The 22,654-nt window shown below is 40.1% G+C and overlaps 1 protein-coding gene across 1 annotated transcript in view; it reads right to left on the reverse strand.

Moving 5' to 3' along the window:
- OXCT1 (3-oxoacid CoA-transferase 1) overlaps positions 1-22,654 on the reverse strand; it is a 160,561-nt gene that overhangs the window by 76,062 nt on the left and 61,845 nt on the right. The window contains exons 8-11 of the mRNA XM_056112160.1: positions 10,868-10,975; positions 9,463-9,577; positions 6,674-6,768; positions 3,751-3,799 (exon numbers count right to left, since the gene is read on the reverse strand). Coding sequence (XP_055968135.1) covers positions 3,751-3,799; positions 6,674-6,768; positions 9,463-9,577; positions 10,868-10,975 — 367 coding nt within the window. The remainder of the gene's footprint in view (positions 1-3,750; positions 3,800-6,673; positions 6,769-9,462; positions 9,578-10,867; positions 10,976-22,654) is intronic.

A 22,654-nucleotide genomic window follows, 5' to 3' on the forward strand; every position in this document is an offset into this window, starting at 1 on the left:
TATGAAAACCACCCAAGTACAACAACTGATATGGGTCTAAAAATGTAGTTATTGAACGAGAGAGAGAGAGAGAGAGAGAGAGAGAGAGAGAGAGAGAGAGAGAGAGAGTAAAGAGCTTAAAACATTTGTCTTGCATGTGACTGAACCTGGTTCCATCCCCTATACCATACAATCTCCCAAGCATACCAGGAATGTCCTCCTAGCAGAGAGCCAGGGGGAAGTCCTAGGCACCATCAAGTTCTGGGGAGGAATCCTTGTGGTTAGATAAATACCTAATGATCTTGCTCATATGCAAAGAATAAAAAAACACAGCAAAGTGCTTGGGAATAGCCAACAACAACCTGAGATATGGTTGATAAAACTGGATTGCAAGAGTGCTGGGGGAGGTGGGGAGTGTAAAGAATCTTGGAATAACGCTGGAAAGATCCTGCGTTTGTGCCGGGCCTGGTGAAGCAGTACCGCAACTGCAAGCACAAAACAATGATTCTGGGAACTACTGTAAAAAATAACAATAATGGGGGCTGGAGTGATAGCACAGCAGGTAGAGCATTTGCCTTGCACGCAGCCAACCCAGGTTCAATTCCCAGCATCCCCTATGGTCCCCTGAGCACCGCCAGGGGTAATTCCTGAGTGCAGAGCCAGGAGTAACCCCTCTGCATCGCTGCGTGTGACCCCAAAAAAGAAAAATTAAGAATTTTAAAATAACAATAATAAAATAATGCCACGAAATGAACATGGCTCTTTCTAAAGTTATTTCAAAGGTATGTCATCTAAAACATTGTTTACTATAAGAAGAAAACAATATTATGAAAATAAGAATGTAAATTGTCAGTAACATGCCAGCTAAAGCATGAGACATCTTAGAAATTTCATAATCGCCCTGGGATACTGTTAGTCTGAATGCAGACCTTCATGAGACCTGTGAAATGTTAACATACACTGATTTAAACACCCCGTAACTCAGGTTATCAATGGCTGCAGCTCAAGGACAACGCCAGGGGCCAAGAGCTAGAAACTGAGTATGAGCTCAGTCCCTACCTAGCCTTCACTTCACTAGTAGTTAGTTTCCAAATTTGTAACAACTTTCCTTCACTTGAGGCTGAAATGATGTATAATACCTATTAGATGTATATTGCAAACTAAATAGCACATAGTGCTACATAAGTGGTAATTTACTTTATGTAGCGATTTGAAATTATTATTTAGAAAGAAATATCCTTAGAAACAATCCTGTTATTTTAAACTTTAATGTTCTAATTATATCCAGAAATTTAATTTACAGATTATTTATTTTAGAGAAACCTAATTATATCCAGAAATTTTAATACTTTAATTATATCCACTGTAACTTTATATAGTAATTCCAAGAGTTTTTTATAAAAATCCTTTCAATCAAGTTTTATTTTAATGACTATATCAAACTGTGTACTCTGTGGTACAAAATCAACGTTCTACATAGAATGAGAAAATAAGACATTAAGTTGCCTTTTATTTTTTAATATATCCTTTCAAACGACCACAAACAATGGGCTGGTCTTCCATGTTATTTCCAAATTTGGAGAGTGAAGGGAACCTACCATTGTAACTAGTTTCTCTAATGCTTCCTCAATAGACAGCTCCAAAATCAAAAGCATCACAAATCCCTGGGAGGATTTGATGAAAGAGATTACTAAACTGATTTGCAGCTTGATCCACCAAAGCAAAGAATTCTTTCATTACACCGTAGCTTAAGTTCACACTGGCATTCCAGAAGTTCAGACACAAAACTGGTAATTCCATTAGGACCAAGACTCAGCGGAATCAGAAACGCCTGCTAACTGTCCTAACTGTCGCTGAAAAGATCAACTACATTTCTGGGGAAAGTAGGTTTATGAACCCAAGCCTGAATTCTGGAAAATGAAGTTACTCATTTTGCAAATAACTGACTAACATCATAAATTAATTAAACCAAGCAGCAAATATTTTCACAGATCAATGAGCTATTATTGCTAGAGGGTACAGTTCAATTAAATTACAGCCTTGGTTAAATGTCATTGCTTTATCACAGTGGGCCTTTTAGAGTTGAGTCCTGTTCACTAATTCAACTATTCAACCAGAAACTATTTTACTTCCAAAAATCCTAAGTACCAAACATCAATTCCACTTGGCAGCTGGCCTTTATGTTCAGCTCAAATTGCTTCTCTTCTGAGATTTACACATCCAATTTTGGAATGTAAAGTAAGAATACTTTTGCGGGGGTAGAGTGAATAGGAGTAAAAGAAGGGTGAAGAAAAATCATGCAAAAACAAGAAGTAACTTCTTCTGGGTAGCCCCATTCGCAGAAAGTCTTCAAGCCCAACATGGTGACTATGTGACTTAAAATATAGGCGATGATGAAGGTCCAAGAGTCTGACCTGGGGGGCTGGAGCAATAGCACAGCAGGTAGGGCATTTGCCTTCCACTCGGCCAACCCGGGTTCAATACCCAGCATCCCATATCCCCCAAGCACTTCCAGGAGTAATTCCTGAGTGCATGAGCCAGGAGTGACCCCTGTGCATCACTGGGTGGACCCAAAAATCAAAAGAAAAAAAAGTCTGATCTGTTTTTCTTCCTCTAGGCTATGATTCCACATGCCAGCTGAATAAAATGCTAACAATAAAAGGCCAAGCTGCTGGGGTAGGAATAGAGACAAAACACACTGAGCTACACCGAGCTTCTGTGGTATCCCTGAGTTGTACTCAGCAGCAGAGCATCCTTGGATTTTGTACCTTAGTGCCTTTGTACTTTTGAGGATGTGCTTCCACTCTAGTGAAGACTAGAAGAGAGAAAATAACTTCTACACAAAAGTCCTAAAGTGCTCAAGAAGTTTTTTTCTGGGGTGTGTGGGGGGGGGGGTGGAGGGGAGAGGATCACACTGAGGATGCTCAGGGTTACTCTTGGCTCTGCACACAGGAATTACTCCTGGCAGTACTTGGGAGACGGACCATATGGGATGCAGGGGATTGAACCATGGTTGGCCATATGCAAGGCAAATGCCCTTCCCGCAGTACTATCACTCCAGCCCTAGCTTCTTCAGCCCTCCGAAGCCATTCCCTCCTTTCAATCCTAGAAGATGGATGTAATTCCAATCTGGGGATGTGCTAGCAGGGGGTGCCAGCTCAAGACCCAGCATCAGAGGCCCATCTTGCTCCCTCCGGAGACTCTGCAAGATGGAGACGCTACTCTACCAGGTTTCTCTTAATAGTTCCTATCCTCCATAAGGTCTATAGGTGATAGCAACTTCATGTGGGGCTTCATCCATCCTCGACTTTCATCCTGTCTGATCCCTTGTATATTGTTCCTCCTAGAATTTGCTTTATTCTATGTGCGAGGGAGTGGTACTTAAGAGTCAGAACCCTGAGTAAGCCCCACCAAAGTCCTTGCCGTTATATGCAGGCCATTTGTAAAAGGATTCTGACAACCAACCAGGTAAAGAAGGAATTAGGTGGGCTTATATCTGCTCCCCAATAAAAGAATAGAGTACATTCCAGGAAATGGAAAAAGGGGGCCAGAAAAGTAGTATAGTGGTTAAGGTGCTTGTTTTGCATGCTGCTGACCCAAACTGCATATGATCCCCTGCTACAGAGCCAAGAGTAAACCCTGAGCACCATCATCCAAAGGACAATGACAGAAGCCTAATCCTTACAATTGGAGGCAGGGGTGCGGTGGGGGGAGAAAGCAAATAAACACTTGGGGTGGGGATGGGGGGAGAAATGTGGCGGGTGACTTTACCTGCATTAATTAGATCAGCATCAACCTCATTTTGCAAAGGATAGGGGCCCTGTCAAATAAAACACATATTTGATTAGCAAAACATTTTATTTGACTGAATCACACGCAAGATAAACAGCTTCTCTAAAAACCAAGGAAGTTACTATCGAAAGACTATTTTTTAAGTGGGGATGGGGGACAGGGTTAGGTCAGTCCATGAGTGCTCAGGACTTACTCCCGCCTTTGTGTTCAGGGATCACTCCTGGCAGTGCTCAGGAGATGAAACCTGGGTTAGCCATATTCAAGGCAAGCAACTTAATCCCTTTCCCAGTTCTCTGGCCCATTCTGGTTCATTTTTTCTATACCAATAATTGTAATTGCATAAGTGGAAAGTAAAAATTACAAAAGTTCCTCCAAAAGTTATGGAATTAGAAATAAGAGTTCAAAAAACTAAAAGGTAATGTTTAGTGTCCATAATGAGGCCAATATTATTGATCAATCTTCCTGATGATTTAAATAAAAGTAAACTAAATGGCCATGGAATGAATTGGACAGGCAAAATTTTACCTTTCTGAAATTCTTGGGCCAAAAAAATAAGTATGGATAGTTCTTACCTTTTCTCTCATTACATTGGACTGATAGCTTTTAATCAGTTATATTGGACTAACCCCTTTCTTTTCCTCTGACTACTCATTCTCAGTAAGTATTTAAATATATATATATATATATGTGTATATATATATATATATATATATATATATATATGTATTACAAAGCATCTCTACTAGGATGGGACAAGCAGTTGCAAGACCTATTTAGCACAAATGGAGGATATAAAAAAAAAGAAAAGAAAAATTAAGACATGCTACAGAATGTAAAATGAGGAAATGATGGTTGTGAAAGTTAAACATACTTTCTACATAAGAGCCAATACTTCCAATAAACGGAAAAGCTTATTAAAAATATAGAAGTGGCCCACCCCACCCCACCCCACCAAGCAAGCAAGCAAGCAAAAAATCAATAAATCGATCCATAAATCAAAAAAAATATATAGAAGTTGCATTACAGTTTTAGACCTATGCAAATTTTCCTTTAAACAGAGACCATAGGCAATTCACATCAAACTATTTCCTTTGGGGAGGGAAATGGTGAAGTAGTGTAGTAGTGGAACACTGTATGCACAAAACTCTGTCATTAGAAGTAGTATAAATGCTGATGCCTAAAAAATAAGGGTGGGAGCCCACAGAGAAAGTACAGCAAGTCAGGCAACTGTCTTCAACACAGTGAACCCAGGTTCGATCCCTGGCACCACATATGACCCCCTGAACATGACCAGGAGTGATCCCTGAGCACAGAACCCGGAGAAAGCCCTGAACACAGCTGGGTGTGGCCCCCAAATCAATAAATACATAATAATAAAATAAATTTCCCATGTCTTCAAAATTAGGGATTTGGTCACTCTGGATAATTTCCAAGGTGGGTGTTGGAACACTGTGTGATGAAACCCAATCATGAACAACTTTGTACCTGCATATCTCACCGTGATTCAGTTTAAAAAAATAAATATATATATATATGTATGTATATTCCAAGGTACTTTTAAAGTGCTGTCTTCGATTGGCCAGAGCTAGCTTAACCATGTGCAGCCAGGGCTCAGTCCTGAGCACTGCCTGGTCCCCAGGCTGCAGCGAAAATCACCTGAGCACCACCTGGTGCAGCCCCCAAAGAGAATATGAATAAAAAGCTAAGTTCAATTTTCTTTTACCCAGACACACATGATTTTGAAAAAGGTCATGATTCATTCATCAGGATGGCCTACACACCCATGATCATTATTAGTATTTTAAATACTGGACATACATTTTCTATAGTGCACAATTTTTACTATATTAACAGTTAAGATCTACCAAGAAACAATAAAGATTAAAAATATAAGTTTAAAAACCAGAAATTCTCTCGGCTACAGTTAATTTAGATATAGCATCCAAGAAGCAAAAGTATTTCTAGATTATATTACTCTTAATTAAAAGTACATATTTTTTTTTGCTTTTTGGGTCACATCCAGCGATGCATAGGGGGTTACTCCTGGCTCATGCACTCAGAAATAACTCCTGGAGGTGCTCGGGGGACCATATGGGATGCTGGGAATCGAACCCGGGTTGGCCGTGTGCAAGGCAAACACCCTACCTGCTGTGCTATCGCTCCAGCCCCTAAAAGTACATATTATAGGCTAAATAACTCATCCAGAAGGTAAATATCGAGGATGGAAAATTCTGCTTCTGAAATACAACCTCAAAGTAATAATTAAATGAGAATTTCAAAGCAGTCTGGAAAAATTCAACTCTCAACTAAGTTCCTGCACTAAAATAGCACTCTTCTTACTCTTCAGTTTCTGAGTCAGCCTTATTGATTTTTATTTAACATAGAACTATCAGTGACTATCATGACCGTGTCCAAGCTTATAAATATTACACCTTACCAAGCTTTGTAACCTCTTAAATTGTGAACCTACTCTACAAAATTGGCACAAATGAAGAGAATGAGGCTAGAAAACTGGAGAAGTTACAGAAAGCTCAAAGTAAGAAAACTCTCATCTATCATATATTATACAAACCTATCTGCTCATAATAACCAGTTTTATGGAGGAAGATATGATAGCAATGAAAAGAAAGGGGAGGGGGGGAGTTGGAAACTTAAAGTTAACAACTCTTTTACAAGAAGATTTCACCATATGAAATGTACCATTCTCGAACTTGCTAAGTTAAGTTCCTATGCTAAGTTCTTACACTAAATTCCTTCTCCGCTAGAAAGAGTTTCTCTTTCTCTTTCTTCTGCGTTCCAATAAGCCTTTCTATTGGCAACTCCAGGTGGAGGGAGGGAGGGAGGGAGGGAGATAACTGTCCCATTCTCTTACAAGACTGGATAAATCAAATTTTGATCTTACCAAACCCAAGACTCCATTTTCACTTTGCAGATGAACAGTCATATTTGGACTGATAAAGTTGCTAGCCAGAAGTGGAATTCCAATGCCCAGATTAGCTAGGGAAAAAAGTCGTTAAGGTCCAGCATACAAAGCTTAGAGAAATTATGCCATAAGCTTTTTACATATATATATATTTTAAAAAATCAACAGAAGCCTACTTTAAAGGTACTTGATCTAAACGCAATCACTGAATACATATCCATCCAATCACCCTCTGGGCACTAGTTAAAATTTTTTCTAAAAAATGAAAGTCTCTAATGACAGCTTTCTCAATGATTTAAAATGCTTTCCCATCAAGATACCAAAGTGCTGGCTTTAGAAGACTAACCTCAGGGTTATTTCTTCTATAAGATTTATTTCATTTTCATTAATGTGTTTAGAAAAGTTGGAGTATATAATACCACTTAGTAAGACTGGCTATGGGTTGACATTAAATGTCTGTTTTAAAACATTTAGTTCAAAATTTCAACAATAAATCAAAGATAATTTAATATAATAAAAAGGGTGACTTTTTTAAAAAATACTGTACCGTGAGGTACAGTAACAAAAATCTCATGTTTGAACTTTGATCATACAGTCATCAAACACCCATCCCTTCACCAGTGCACGTTTTCCACCACCAAAATCCCCAGATTCCCTCCCCGCCCCATTCCACACCGCCCCCTGCCTATATGGCAGACAATTTGCAAAATATTTTTTCTCTAATTTAGTTACCTTTGATATTTCAAGACCAGTCCTACCACCTCTCATACCTGCTGAAAATGCAATGCTAGACAATGTGTTTTGTATTGCTTGTTATGGATACAATGTTATATTCTATATATATGACATAGAATTATATATGTTAATTATTTTATATATAATGCTATTTATAACATTAAATATATTTAATTATTTATATATAATGTTATTTATTTATATTTATAAAATATATAACTTACTATATATATAAAATCCTTGAGCCGTGCACTCAAGGAATTCTAAGATTTTAATAATTAGGGTTTGCAGAAATCACTACAGCAAGTTGCTGGGGTCCAAGATAGTGTCTCTGGATCGTGACCACATGGGAGCTTAAGTAGACAGTGGGCGGATGTGACATCATCTTGGCATCCCATTGGAGCTGGGGGGGAAGGACGGCCCACTCCTCCTGTGTCCCTCGAAACTTGGGATTTGCCATCACCACGAAGTCGCACCTGGTGCTTCTTCCTGGCTTCTAGAAAATGGCAACTGCTGGGGCTCTTAGAAGGCAGGTGAAGGGACAACACCCGCCCCTGTCTGGAGCAGCCCAGCAGAGAAGGCCTTTTGCAAAGTCGAGGGCCATCTCTGCCACAAGTTGCTCAGGTCCAAGATTCGTCTGTGTGTCCAAGGGTGACTATTTTTTAATTAAAATATTTCCAGACAATACCAAAGGCCCTAAAAGTGGACACATAATTGAGTCTTCTCTAAGATAGAACATGTAGGAGTCGGTGATTAAGAGTCAAGAAGATACATCTGAGAGCATATAAAAGTAATCACATTAAAGCACCAAAGAGTTCACTGATGGTGCTGAATCTTCTTCTTTAGATGATCATAATAGGATCAGTCCTGATTTGTATTTGGTGGCATGGGTTCTTCTCAAAACAAGTAGACTAACATGATCAGAGATCTTGGAACAGTCTCTGCAAAGTACGACTGCCTGTGCTATTACTCACAATCCATGCCACGGAGCTTCCCAGTATCAGTGCAAAGAAAGATGGTGGTCATGCTTCTAGAACCTTCTCTCTTTGATCTTTCTGTGCTGACTGTATTCACCATTCAATCATATTTTTATCAGATAGTATTTTGATTTATGTGTATCATTTGTATTATGTGGTTATTGTTTAACCTACTGACATGGCAACATAAAAGACTTGCTGCTATTTAGATTTTTTTTTAAATTCCAAGTAAACACTGGGCTGAATGATATCTACCTATCTTCTTTTTAAAGTAAAGCATAATTAAATGATTCACTGTACACTCTTACAAAATGTTAGACCCAAATGAGTACACTCAGGATTTTTGAGAGCTCCCCAGCAGAAAAAAGTACTGCTGAGAAATGTGAGCTCATGGCCAGTGTTTAAGGCAAATGTTTTGTATGAGGCTGAATCCCCGACACTACCCTGTCCCTGAGCACCACTGGTTCAGCTCTGGGGGCCCCAGAGCACCACTGGAGTGAGAGGCCAAACCTAACAGCATCTTTGGACCCTTTGAGCCAGCAGGCCCAGAAGCGGCCTTGGGCTTCTTGAGTACCACTTAGGAGGTCACATGAACATAGAAACATATGGTCTTACATGTCAATGAGTGTGCAAGTGTTAGAGTACGGTAAAAGTAAATATCACTGGCCATAACTAGCACTTTGGAAGTTTGTTTTCTGGCAAATCATGTGCTATCCCATTGAGCTACATCCCAGGCCCGACTTTAGAAATCTGAAACTCTCATTGGGGTCATCTCTTTTTCTAGAAACTGTTGACTAAATTCAAAATTGTAGTGAAATTGCTAGTATATTACAAATAAGTAAAAATTTTATCGCCACTTAGTTTCAAGAAAGCAAACAACTGAATTTTACATATCTTGATATCTTTACATTATAAGCCACATTTTGTAAAAGAGAAGAATTTATAAGCTGTGCTAAATGTTACAAAGTACTAGAGAAGCATCCTATGCAGGTGGCCAAATAATATGGGAGAAAGTGAGAAAAATATTTGTGCCCATCCCCAAAAGATAAAGGATACCATACATGCCATCCTCAAATTCAAGAGCTGCGCGTTTGATGATCCGCTCCCTTACATTTTCTCCAGATGTACCAGATTTGCCTTTCACATTTTCCTCTTTCCGGACTGATAAACGCTTTAAATAGAAATAACAATTGATGATTGTGATATACTTCGTATTTTGCCACTGATGAAACAGATATTTTTAGTTGGAAAAGAAAAAAAAAAAACACCAAAAACATGTGCTATGTTACTCCTATGAGACAAATCTACAGTTATACCAGAGAAATTTTTTTTTAAAGAATAACATCAGTGACAACGATATTTGAAGACAGGAATCATTCTTTAGAAAGCAAGTAAAAGAGGTCATAATTGTTTGAAAAGGAAGATATACTTGTAATGTCTCTTTGAAGCAAATAATCACATTTTTACTGTCACACTGAACGCATGACAGCTGTCCTTCGGATGCCTGCAAACAAATTCTTGTCAGGTGCCTAGGGATGAAACCAGAACAAAGGCAAAGGAATAGACCTTGAGAATCTGTTTTTGCAGGGCTGTCAGAATTTGTTTACCAGGTACTGCTGCCAACTGCCTATTTCCACCTGCAGAGTCTAGACTGGTTTTGCGACAAGTGCAGCAACAGGGAGTCACAGAAATATCCAGAAACCAGCCAGGAAATCATTTCCATTACTAAATCTCCCTGACAGACTGGTTCTGTCTGCAAATGTCCTTTCTTTCCCTAGCCCTAACATTAGATTTAGATGGCAGAGAAGCTTTCTGTCTGATGTCCACAGTGTAGAGGGTGTTTCTGATACCTAAATATTGCCCACTGCTTGTCTACTCTGCAGATAACTCCTAGATATTTCACAATCTTGTTACCAACTCTGCTCATTCTCCAAGGTTCTCACAGGAACATTATCATACCTGTTCCAGTACCCAACCCTGGCCACAATCTCACATCCAACAACTTCCCAAAATGAACAGAAATTATGTCCTTCCTACCTCTATAAAATGCAAGATAAATATTTCTGAATAAACAAACATTATGATCTCAGCAGGGATAAAACCATCAAAGATCCGTTATTCTCCTCCTCCCTGTAGCACAGCCTGTCAAAACCATGTCTCATAAATTAGGAAAATTATATTATAAATACAATCCTGGAAGGCACAGCCAGAGAATCACATAGCCTGATGTACCCAACACATTCTTATGCCGCTGGTCAATAATGCAAACGATCACATCTCCATGACAAACACACGAAAAGCACCTCTGCTGAGATTCAATGTCAGATCCAATGTAAGACTTCCCACTCAGCTCTAATTTCCTTCTTCTAGAAGGGAGCAAGGGAACCAGAAGTCTGTAATTTGTTTAGTAATACATATATGACTCAAATGACGAGTGACCACAAAGAGCAAAGTCAATCACCTCAATTCTTTTCTCATATTTCTCTCCCTTTATAAGGCGATGGACATAAATCTTGGGGATGTGGATGTCTTCTGGAGCAAATGATCCAACATCCACAATTTCTTCAACCTAGGAAGAGAACAAATTATTTTTTAAAGTTAGTGAGAGTTCAAACTGAGTTTTTGGTTTTGATTTTTCTGTACCACACCTGGAGGTGCTCAGGGGGCCATACGGGGTGCTGAGAATTGAACCCAGGTTGTTGGGGTATAAGGCAAGCGCACTTTACCCACTGTCCTATCTCTGACCCTCAAATTGGTTTTTAAATGAAGTTTTATCTTTAGCTTCAATTTAGACTGATGATTCAATATACAAAAGTACACGTGAATATAGGTAAAAGAGTAACTATGTATCGTATACATATGAATGCATCACATATATTTTTAAGCCATAAAAATGGGAGATTTGAATGACACACGCATAACTGCACATAAAAGCTTCAGAATTTAATCTGTGCCTAAAACAGGCTCAGTTACAAACTTCTCAAATGGTTTGTCAGAACAGCTGCTTGAACTTTCACGAATTGCAGCTCAACTATGAAAAACTTGCAAGCACATTCCGTATGCCCAGATTTTCAAAATTATTGGAAAATTTGTCATATCAAAAACAAAGATCTGTAATAACATCTGCTTGGTCAATTGAAGAGTTTTTTAAATATAGATACAAATGCTCTTTGTAACAGATTTTAATTTTTCCTGTGGCTCCTAGGATAGTGACAGAACTGCAATCGCTGAAATCTTTTTTCTTAAAAGACACGCCATTAATTCCAATGAGATTTTCAATAAGACAATGTTAAGTAATAATAATACTGAATTTTCAGAATTGGTCATCACAGAGCAAGGGCATTTTATAACAACATAAAAAACCTTCAAGTGTGCTATTTTAGAATTTATAAAACATTATTTTATATCAACATAAAAAATAAACGAGAAGAATCTAGAAAAACTAAGATCGACACTGTTATACTCAAAGACTTAACATTTCAGTTCCAAAAAAAATATTATCTTGAAGACTGTGAGTGCTCAGTTTAATAAAGCCAGAAAGATAGTAACTTCTATCACAAACGCAAGTATCTTGCCTAAATCCAAGAGTGACTCTAAGTGTGTCAGTAAACATGTAGGGGATGTAATTGAGAAGTGGGTCAAGAAGCATACCTGCACCCATCTTGGAATGAGTGAGGGGAGGCATGGAGAAGCACAGGGACTCTTTTTATCACTGTATTCTATCGCTTCCCTATCACTAAATCACTATATAAGCTGGTGAGCAGGTTGAAGAGGAAATGAAGGCAGGAAGTGCACAGCAGGTGAGCACTACTACAAATCATCAAGAAAAGCACCCGCCAAAGAGGCAGGCAGGGGCAGGGGGTGATGGGACAGAACCTGGGGTCACTGGTGCTGGGCAATGTACACTGGTGGGGGGATGGATGTTGGAATACTATATGACTGAAATCCAATTCTGAACAGCTTTGTAAAGATCTACCTCACAGTGATTCAATAAAAATGTTAAAAAAGAAAAGAAATTGGGAAAAAAATCATCAAACGGTCTCAACTTCAAGTCACTAGAACTCATTTATATCTTTATACACTTCTTATTTCAAGCCTTCACAGAGGTTCTTGACTTTATTTCTTTTTTATTGGTTGCTCTCTTTTTGGGAGGTGCAGGACACACACCTGACCATGCTCGGGGCTTACTCCTGGCTCTGAGCTCAGGGATCACTCCTGGCAGGGCTTACAGAATCATGTGATACCAAGGATCAAATTTGTGTCAGCCCTGAGAAAGGCAAGTTCCCTACCTCCTATACTATCACTCTGGTGAAAGGTTCTTGAGTTTAAAAATGCCTTTATTGGGCCAGAGAGAGACAGGAAGTAAATACAGGAGGCAAGACCCTTGTCTTGCATACAGCTGACCCCACTTGGCACTACAAATGGTTCCTGGAGCACCACCAGAAGTCATCCTGATAACAGAGCCAGGAAGAATCCCTGAGCACCACCAGGTATGACACAAAAACGATAAAGAAAAAAAAGGGGGGGGGGGAGGAAGGAGGAGAGGAGGGAAAGGAAAGAGGGAACAGGAGGGAAGGGAAAGTGGGAACAGGAGAAAAGGCGGATGGGGCAGTAGAAAGGAGGGAGGGGAAGTGAGAAGAGGGAGTGATATTAATCCATTATCTTGAAGATACATACAAAGGCTTACTCTTCATGCTAATATTAAGCACAGTATTGGTTAAAATAACAATGATTTGAAAATAACCTAGAAGGCCAACAATAGGATGCTAGTAAAATGCATATGGTACATCCATACAATGTGCTCACAATATTTAATGACATTTTATAATTTAATGTTTCATTTAAAAGTATGAAAAAGGGCTGGAGTGATAATACAGCAAAAAGGGCTCTTGCCTTTCACATGGCCAACTGGTACTCAATCCCCAGCACCACATATGATCCCCTAAGCACTGCCAGGAGTGATCCCTAAGCACAGAGCTAAGACCAGGTGTGGTAAAAACAACAAGAAAAAAGCATGAAAAGTTCTCATATAAAATTTGTCATTAAGTTTTTTATTATTATTTACAAATAGGATTTTTGGCCAAAACAATTACTCTATATCTACCTCAAAAAGAAATGTACTCAAATACCAATAGTTATTACCCCTGGTTGACAGTACAAGTCATTTTGGTTTTTACTTTTATAACCAAGTGATGAGAGCACACAAACATCATTTTTTAAAGATACAAGAAAGAGGCCAAGTAAGTAGTTTCCAAAACTAAAAAAAAATATGCAATTTCCTTAATTAGCTGAAAGGCATGTTGAAAAAGAAAACAGACTCTAAGAAAGCTGCAATTTCTAGAACCAAAAAACACTTAGAACTTGACTGTGCTTTTGCAAATAATAACATAAGGTATTCTCCACGTCAAATGCTGGTCCCAGTGTCAGGCTGTCATACCTCCTGCTGGAATTACTGCAGCAGCTTCATAACGCTCTCCCTACCTTTACCCTTCAGCAAGGACAAGAAAATTAATGGAAAAGCAGGAAAGAAGGTAATTCTCTCACGTAGACCAGAAATGGCAATGGTAAACAATCACTATTTTTTTTCTAGTGCCAAAGAAACGTTCATTAAAAACCACCCAATTAAGAGGGAGTTTCTTCATCAAGGACAATTACATCACAACTCTCACAACAAACAGAGTGAGAGAATCTATCAGAGTGAAACAATTCTGATGAAAACAATCTGGTCAAACGTAATCAGTTGCATGCTTTGTCACCCTAATATGAATGATTTTCATATTGTTGAAAGTGCATGTGCAGCATTTGTCAAAACAATATCAACAGTACTGAAAATGTCTATACAGAAATCAAAGCTTTCTCTGAGTTGGTTAGCGGAGTTAATGGCAAGGGAAGAAAATATTTGAAGCACAAACCCAGAGAAGGAAACATATGTTTTCAGACAATCTGTGAAAAGAGTTTGGGGGAGGGGGGGAAGAAAGAAAGAAATTGAAGAGGCAGAACTATCTAAACACTAGACCTGAAGAAATGGATGGATTCTGGATCATTTTTCTGTGATTTTGAAAAAGAACAGTATGAAAAAAAAACAGTTTGAAAAGAAAATTTAGTGAGATCAGGCAATATCCATAGAGTCAAAGGAAATCTTCAAAAAAAAAAAAAGACAAACAGACTGAGCTTGTTAAGGAAAAAGTAAGAATGAAAGCTCGAGATTCCCGCCTGAAGCCCAGTGGGGAAAGCGCCCATCCATCTCCGAGGGATCAACCACCAGTCCCTCGGCTCCTCCCCTCCAGGTGGGTTGGGGGCATCCAGCCGGGAAGTGCTCCTGCCCCCCCAGCCGCGCCTCAGATTCCCACCTGAAGCCCAGTGGGGAGACTGTAGACCACCCATCCTCCATTCCAGGATCCTGGGTGGATGTCGTCTGGGACAGGCTCGGGGAGTGGCCACTAGGAAAGGGGCGTGGCCTCTTAAAAGTGGGCGTGGCCTTCTCCTTGGCGGGCGGCCACTAACAGCCGCAGTTATATCACTCACATCAAGCACTCAGGACTCCCATCCCACAACTTGCTGCCTAATACCAACCAAACATTTCCCACTTCTTCTACTGCAATCCAACAACAACCCACTCGCCTACTCAAGTTCCAACAAAGACCTGTTTGAAAACAGCTGTATAAGTTCATTTCCAAATAGCACCTCCTCCAAAAGTTTCACTCAATGTCTGTTATAAAACAAAGAATAACGCCTGACTGAGAAGAACGTCAAACTCAGAAACGTAGAAGGGTGCCTACCATGGACAAAAACTTATCCATAATCCCTTCCCACTATAAGAGGGAATAGTATAATCTGTGCTGGACGAACCGAGGCCCATTGTTTGGCAACAAAACTGAACGGCTCCTAGCAGTCTCTCCTCATTCAACCAGGTACAGCCTGCCCCACGGCTTGAGACTCCCCCAGGGAATGCGCAGCTAGCTTGATCCCCTAGAATTGCCGGTTTTCTCCCTTGACCTGCGCAGGACGGGAACTGAGGCAACATCAGATCCCGCGGCAACAAAGCTGAAGGGATCCAGGAACTCTCTCCTCAATCAACCAGAATAGTAACAGTGAAGGTGAAGGACTAAAGCACACTGGTCACAATGGTAAAGCAACGCAAAAGCCCACCAAACTTTCTTATTGAAGAGGCAAGCCCAGAAGACACCAAAGGTACTGTAGTATTAGACAACCTCTCTGACAAGGAATTCAGAAGGGAGCTAGTTAGGATGCTTAGGGAACTAAAAGAAACAATGCCAATAAAAGACAAGAGGATTTGAAGGCAGAAATGAGAAAAATGCAATCGGAAATGTCGGACCTGAAAACCCTGGTAGGCGAATTGAAAACCTCAGTGGAAGGCCTCAGAAGCAGAGTAACAGCTGCTGAGAACAGAATCAGTGAGCTTGAAGACGAAGTTCAGAGACTCGCCAGAAAAGAGCAGAAAATGGAAAAGAGACTCACAGTTCGGGAACAGATGGCAAGAGAAGATCGTGATGAAGCCAAGAGGGGTAACATAAGAATTATTGGAGTCCCAGAGGGACAGGAAGAAAACCCTGATGAAGAAGAAACTGTCAAAGACATCATTGCTACAACATTTCCAGAGCTGAAGAAAACTTGTGACCACATTCAGAAGGCCCGAAGGGTACCAGCTAGAAGAAATCCGAACAAAAATACCCCAAGACACATCCTGATCAAAATGACCAAAACTTTAGACAGAGACAAAATTCTGAAAGCAGCAATATCGAAAAAAGAAATCTCTTACAAAGGAGCATCCTTAAAATTCACAGCTGATTTTTCTGATGAAACCCTCAGGGCCCGAAAACAGTGGTGGGACATAGCGAGAAAACTCAATGAAATAAATGCCTCTCCAAAAATACTTTACCCAGCGAGACTCTCATTCATAATAGAAGGAACAACACACAGTTTCACAGACAAACAACAGCTCAGGAACTTCATAGACTCAAGACCATGGTTACAAGTACAACTAAATGGGCTACTTTAAGACAGGACAGGCCCCTCAAATACACCTAATTTCAACAGAACAATGGGACAAAATCCCATAAGAATAATCTCTCTCAATGTCAATGGGCTAAACGCACCAATTAAAAGACACAGAGTGGCTGGATGGATTAGAAAATTGAACCCAACATTCTGCTGCCTGCAAGAAACACACCTTAATAGTCAAAGCAAACACAGACTCAGAGTCAAAGGCTGGAAAACAATCCTACAGGGAAACAGCTCCCATAAAAAAGCTGGGGTAGCCACCTTAATATCAGACCACATCGATTTCAGAGTTAAGAAGGTCATAAGAGACAATGAAGGCCATTTCTTAGTGATCAAAGGATCTGTACAACAGGAAGAACTTACAATAATAAATGTATATGCACCTAATGAGAGACCAGCAAAGTACTTAAAACAACTACTCATAGATTTGGAAAAAGACATCAATAGCAACACAATACTAGTGGGAGACTTCAACACCGCTTTGTCACCTCTGGATAGATCAACCAGACTCAAACTTAGCAAGGACATACTTAATCTGAGGGAAACAATGTAAGAAAGGGACTTAGATATATACAGGACACTTCATCCTCAAAAGGCTGAATACACATTCTTCTCAAGCATACATGGAACATTCTCCAAGATAGACCACATGCTGAGCAACAAAACATATCTCCATAAAATTAAGAAGATAGAGATTGTATCAACAATCTTCTCAGACCACAATGCGCTTAAATTAGAAGTAAATCACACACAAAAACAGAAAACTAAATCAAACACCTGGAAATTACACAGTGCGCTATTGAACAACGAGTGGCTTAGAATGGAAATCAAAGAGGAAATCAAAAGATTCCTAGAAACGAATGAAAATGAGGACACGAGTTACCAAAACTTATGGGACACAGCAAAAGCTGTCTTAAGAGGAAAGTTTATAGCTCTACAAGCATTCCTCAGAAAGGAGGAGCGAGCCCACATAAATAAACTAACCTCACAGCTTAAGAGCTTGGAGAAGGACCAACAAAAGGAGCACAACCCGAGCAGGAGGAAGGAAATAATAAAACTCAGAGCAGAGATTAACGAGATGGAAACCCAAAAAACAATCCGAAAGATCAATGAAACCAAGAGCTGGTTCTTTGAGAAAATTAACAAGATCGATAAGCCTCTAGCAAAACTCACAAAGAAGGGGAGAGAGAAAACCCTAATAAACCGAATCAGAAATGAAAAGGGGGTCATCACAACCGAAAATACAGAAATTCAAAGGATCCTCAGGGAGTACTTTGAGAAGCTTTATGCCACGGAACATCAAAACCTCGAGGAAATGGATAAATTCCTAGACTCCTACAGACTCCCAAGGCTGAACCAAGAAGACCTGGAATACCTGAACAGACCTATCACCATCAAGGAAATTGAAATGGTAATAAAACGTCTCCCCAAGCACAAAAGCCCTGGCCCGGATGGATTCACTAGTGAATTCTTCCAAATCTTTAAAGAAGACTTACTCCCAATCCTCTTTAAGCTTTTCCATGAAATTGAAATATCAAAAACACTTCCGAACAGTTTCTATGAAGCGAATATCACACTGATACCAAAAGCAGACAGAGATACCACAAAGAAAGAGAATTACAGGCCGATATCCCTGATGAACACAGATGCAAAGATCCTCAACAAACTACTAGCAAATAGAATCCAACTACTCATCAAAAAGATCATACACCATGACCAAGTAGGATTCATCCCAGGGATGCAAGGATGGTTCAACATTCGGAAATCAATCAACATAATCCACCATATCAACAAAAGAAAAGATAAAAAGCATATGATTATATCAATAGATGCAGAGAAAGCATTTGACAAGGTCCAGCACCCCTTTATGATGAAAACCCTAGCCAAAATGGGTATAGAGGGGATTTTCCTCAACATAGTTAAAGCCATCTACCACAAGCCTACAGCAAGCATCATCCTCAATGGGGAAAAACCGAGAGCCTTCCCTCTAAGATCAGGGACGAGACAAGGATGCCCACTCTCTCCACTGCTGTTCAATATAGTACTGGAAGTACTTGCAATAGCGATTAGGCAAGAAAAAGATATTAAGGGCATTCAGGTAGCAAAGGAAGAAATCAAGCTCTCACTATTCGCAGATGATATGTTACTATACTTAGAGAACCCAATAACCTCCACCAAAAAACTCCTAGAAACAATAGACTCGTATAGTAAAGTTGCAGGCTATAAAATCAATACCCAAAAGTCCATGGCTTTCCTATACTCAAACAGTGAGAGAGAAGAAAGCAACATGAAAAAAACAATCCCGTTCACAATTGTGCCCCAGAAAATCAAGTACCTAGGAATCAGCTTAACTAAGGAAGTAAAGGACCTGTACAAAGAAAACTACAAAACGCTACTTCAGGAAATAAAAGAGGACATGAGGAAATGGAAAGATATCCCCTGCTCATGGGTCGGGAGACTTAACATTGTCAAAATGGCAATACTACCAAAAGCATTGTATAAATTCAATGCAATCCCTATAAGGATACCCATGACATTCTTCAAAGAAATGGAGCAAACACTCCTGAAATTTATATGGAACAATAAGCCCCCACGAATAGCTAAAGCAATTCTTGGGAAAAAGAAAATGGGAGGAATCAACCTCCCTAACTTCAAACTCTACTACAAAGCAGTAATAATTGAAACATCGTGGTACTGGAACAAAAGCAGAACTGCAGACCAATGGAACAGGGTTGAATACACTGACATCTCCCCTCAATCATATGATCATCTAATCTTTGATAAAGGTGCAAGAAAGGTGCACTTCATGGAGTAAGGAAAGCCTCTTTAACAAACTGTGCTGGCATCACTGGACGGCTACATGCAAAAAAATGGTCTCAGAACTCTGCCTAACACCATGTACAAAAATAAGATCAAAATGGAATTAAAGACCTCAACATCAGACCAGACACCATAATGTACATTGAAGACAAAGTTGGCAAAACCCTCCATGACATTGAGGCTAATGGTACTTTCAAAGATGCCACACCACTGGCCGAGCAAGTAAAAACAGGGATAGATAAATGGGACTATCTTAAACTAAGAAGCTTCTGCACCTCCAAAGAAACAGTGACCAAAATACAAAGACAGTCTACAGAATGGGAAAGGATATTCACCGAATACACATCTGACAAGGGGTTGATAACAAGGATATACAAAATACTGGTGGAACTCCACAAGAAGAAAACATCCAACCCCATCTAAAAATGGGGCAATGAAATGAACAGAAACTTTCTCAAAGAAGAAATCCGAATGGCAAAAAAGCACATGAGAAAATGCTCTACATCATTAATCATCAGGGAGATGCAGATCAAAACCACAATGAGATACCATCTCACACCTCAGAGACTGGCCCACATTCAAAAAAACAAAAGCAACCGATGCTGGCGCGGATGTGGCGAGAAAGGGGCACTCCTTCACTGTTGGTGGGAATGTCGACTAGTTCAGCCCTTTTGGAAAACAGTATGGACGTTTCTCAAAAAATTAGAAATTGAGCTCTCATTTGACCCAGCGATACCACTTCTGGGAATATACCTCAGAGAGGCAAAAATGTGTAGTCGAAGTGACATCTGCACTTGTTTGTTCATTCCGCACTCTTTACAATAGCCAGAAACTGGAAGAAACCTGAGTGCCCAAGAACAGATGACTGGTTAAAGAAACTCTGGTACATCTACACAATGGAGTACTATGTAGCTCTTAGAAAAGATGAAGTCATCAAATTTACATACAAGTGGTACAACATGGAAAGTATCATGCTAAGCGAAATGAGTCAGAAAGAGAGGGATAGACATAGAAAAATTGCATTCATCTGGGGGATATAAAGCAACAAAATATGAGATCAATACCTAAGAATAGCTGAGATCAACACCAGGAGGATTACTCCATAACTTAGAGGCCAGCCGGATATTCTAGGGGAAAGGGCAGTTCAGATAGGGAAGGGAACACCAAATGAAAGGTGTTTGGAGGATCCTCCCAGGAGGGGAAATGCATGTTGAAAGTAGACTATGGACTGAACATGATTGCCACTCAATGCCTCTTTTGCAGACCACAACACCCAAAAGGAGAGAGAGAACAAAGGGGAATGCCCTGCCACAGAGGCAGGGTGGGAGGGGGAGTGGGGGGAAATGGGCACTGGTGGAGGGATGGGTATTTGATCATTGTATGACCGAAACTCAGGCACAAGGATTTGTAAATCTACAACTGTACCTCATGGTGCTTCACTAATAAAAAAAAATAAAAAAAAAAAAAGAGAGAGAATGAAAGCTCACCAGAACACTCACAGTCAACAGAAATGCACTCCTGAAATGAGAATTGGGAAATGAGAAAAAAGAACAAAAAAAACACCTCCTGCAAAGCAGCAGGCGTAATTAAGTGAGTGTCCTCAGACACAATCAAGATGGCGGAAATGTAGCTGGACCCATCCAGACTTCTCCCTGGCTCTGAAAAATCCCAGGCACACCATATGGTACACAGAGAAATACAGACTCTTGAGGTTTCTCTAATTAGTACTTGTCTTCAGTCATTAGCAGGAAAACAGAGGATAGAAAATGTTAATTATTATTGATCTGAACTTTATTTTCAAAGGTTGCTTTCTCCGCCGTGCATTCATCCAATTTATAATTCCAAAAATTTTCTATTTTAAACCTCAACGGAGGAAATGAATCTTCCTAGAGTGACAATATATTTTTATGTTTTACTTGGTGAATATTTTTTATAGATCAGGTAAGGAAACAGAGGTACTAGCAATATATCTTTCTGCTTTTTATTTTAGTGAAAACCTTAATTTGTCATAGCAGCACAAATAGGTCAACCCTGTTGACTGTCCATGGAAAAGGCTGCACACTTGTTGCCTATCAGCCTGAATACCTGCAGACTTGACACCTACATGCTTGCACACCCGTCACTCACTACCTAGACACCTGCATACCTGGATGCCTGAACACCTGTTTACCTGCATTCCCGCGCACCTGACACCTAGAAACCTACACACCTATATACCTAATACATGCACACCTACACACCTGCACGTATGTACACCTAATACACCTGATACCTATACACTTACAAACCTGTACGCCTTCACATATGTATACGTATACACTTGCACACCTGTATAACTGTACATATGTCACCTCTATGTCTACACATGTCTATACCAACATATCTGTACACCTGAGGCCTGTTCTGCCTGTGCACCTGGACACTGGGCACCTGGAAACCTGCACACCTAGTACGCCCACATAGGTGTAGTGTAGGCCTGCACATCTGCATGCCTGCACACCTGTACTATCTGCATGCCTGCACACCTGTACTATCTGCATGCCAGCACACCTATATGCCTGCAGTCTGCAATGGCTGCTGCCATGGGAGGGAGTGGAAAGAGCACCCTGGAATTTTTCAAAAACCATTTGAATTTTCAAATTGAGTTTGCGGATGAACATTTCTTTTTTGCCAAGAAATAAAGAAACAGACAACAAGAAGCTCTAAAATCTAGAATCATAAAAAATAAAAAAAATACTGTCACCCCCAAATTAGCACACAGCTATAAAAGACTTTCAAATGCAAGGAGACAATGAGCAATAAAAGAGTCGCAGCTACATGCTGTGGGGCCCAGGGGGCTACTGTCCCCCAGGAAATGGGAAGCAGCAAGATGGGGAATGCAATGTGCAGGCATCCTACCTTTGAAGCCAAAGGAGAGGGCAAAAGAAGGTTTTTTAAAAATCCAAAGGAATGGACATGGAGAGTATCATACTGAGTGAAATGAGTCAGAAAGAGAGGGATAGACATAGAATGATTCCACTCATTTGTGAGATTAAAAAACACGACACCATAATATGAGACTGAGACTAATACCCAAGGACAGTAAAAACAAAGGCGAAAGGATCAGTCCATTGGAGATAGGAAGCTTATCTCAAATGCTGGGGGAGAAGGCAACTGGGACAGAGAAGGGACTGCCATGACAAAGATAGCTGGAATTGATCACTCTGGATAAGAACTGGGTGCTGAAAACTGATAAAGGAACAAACAGAATAACCTCTCGATGTCTGTATTGCACAGCACAATGCCCCAAAGGGGAGGGAGAGACAGACAGACAGACAGACACAGAGAGAGAGAGAGAGAGAGAGAGAGAGAGAGAGAGAGAGAGAAGAAAAGTGTCTGCCATGACGGCAGGCTGGGGGGAGGGTGG

This window comes from Sorex fumeus, unplaced genomic scaffold (genome assembly GCF_029834395.1).
Source record: "Sorex fumeus unplaced genomic scaffold, SorFum_2.1 ptg000015l, whole genome shotgun sequence".
Taxonomy (NCBI): Eukaryota; Metazoa; Chordata; class Mammalia; order Eulipotyphla; family Soricidae; genus Sorex; species Sorex fumeus.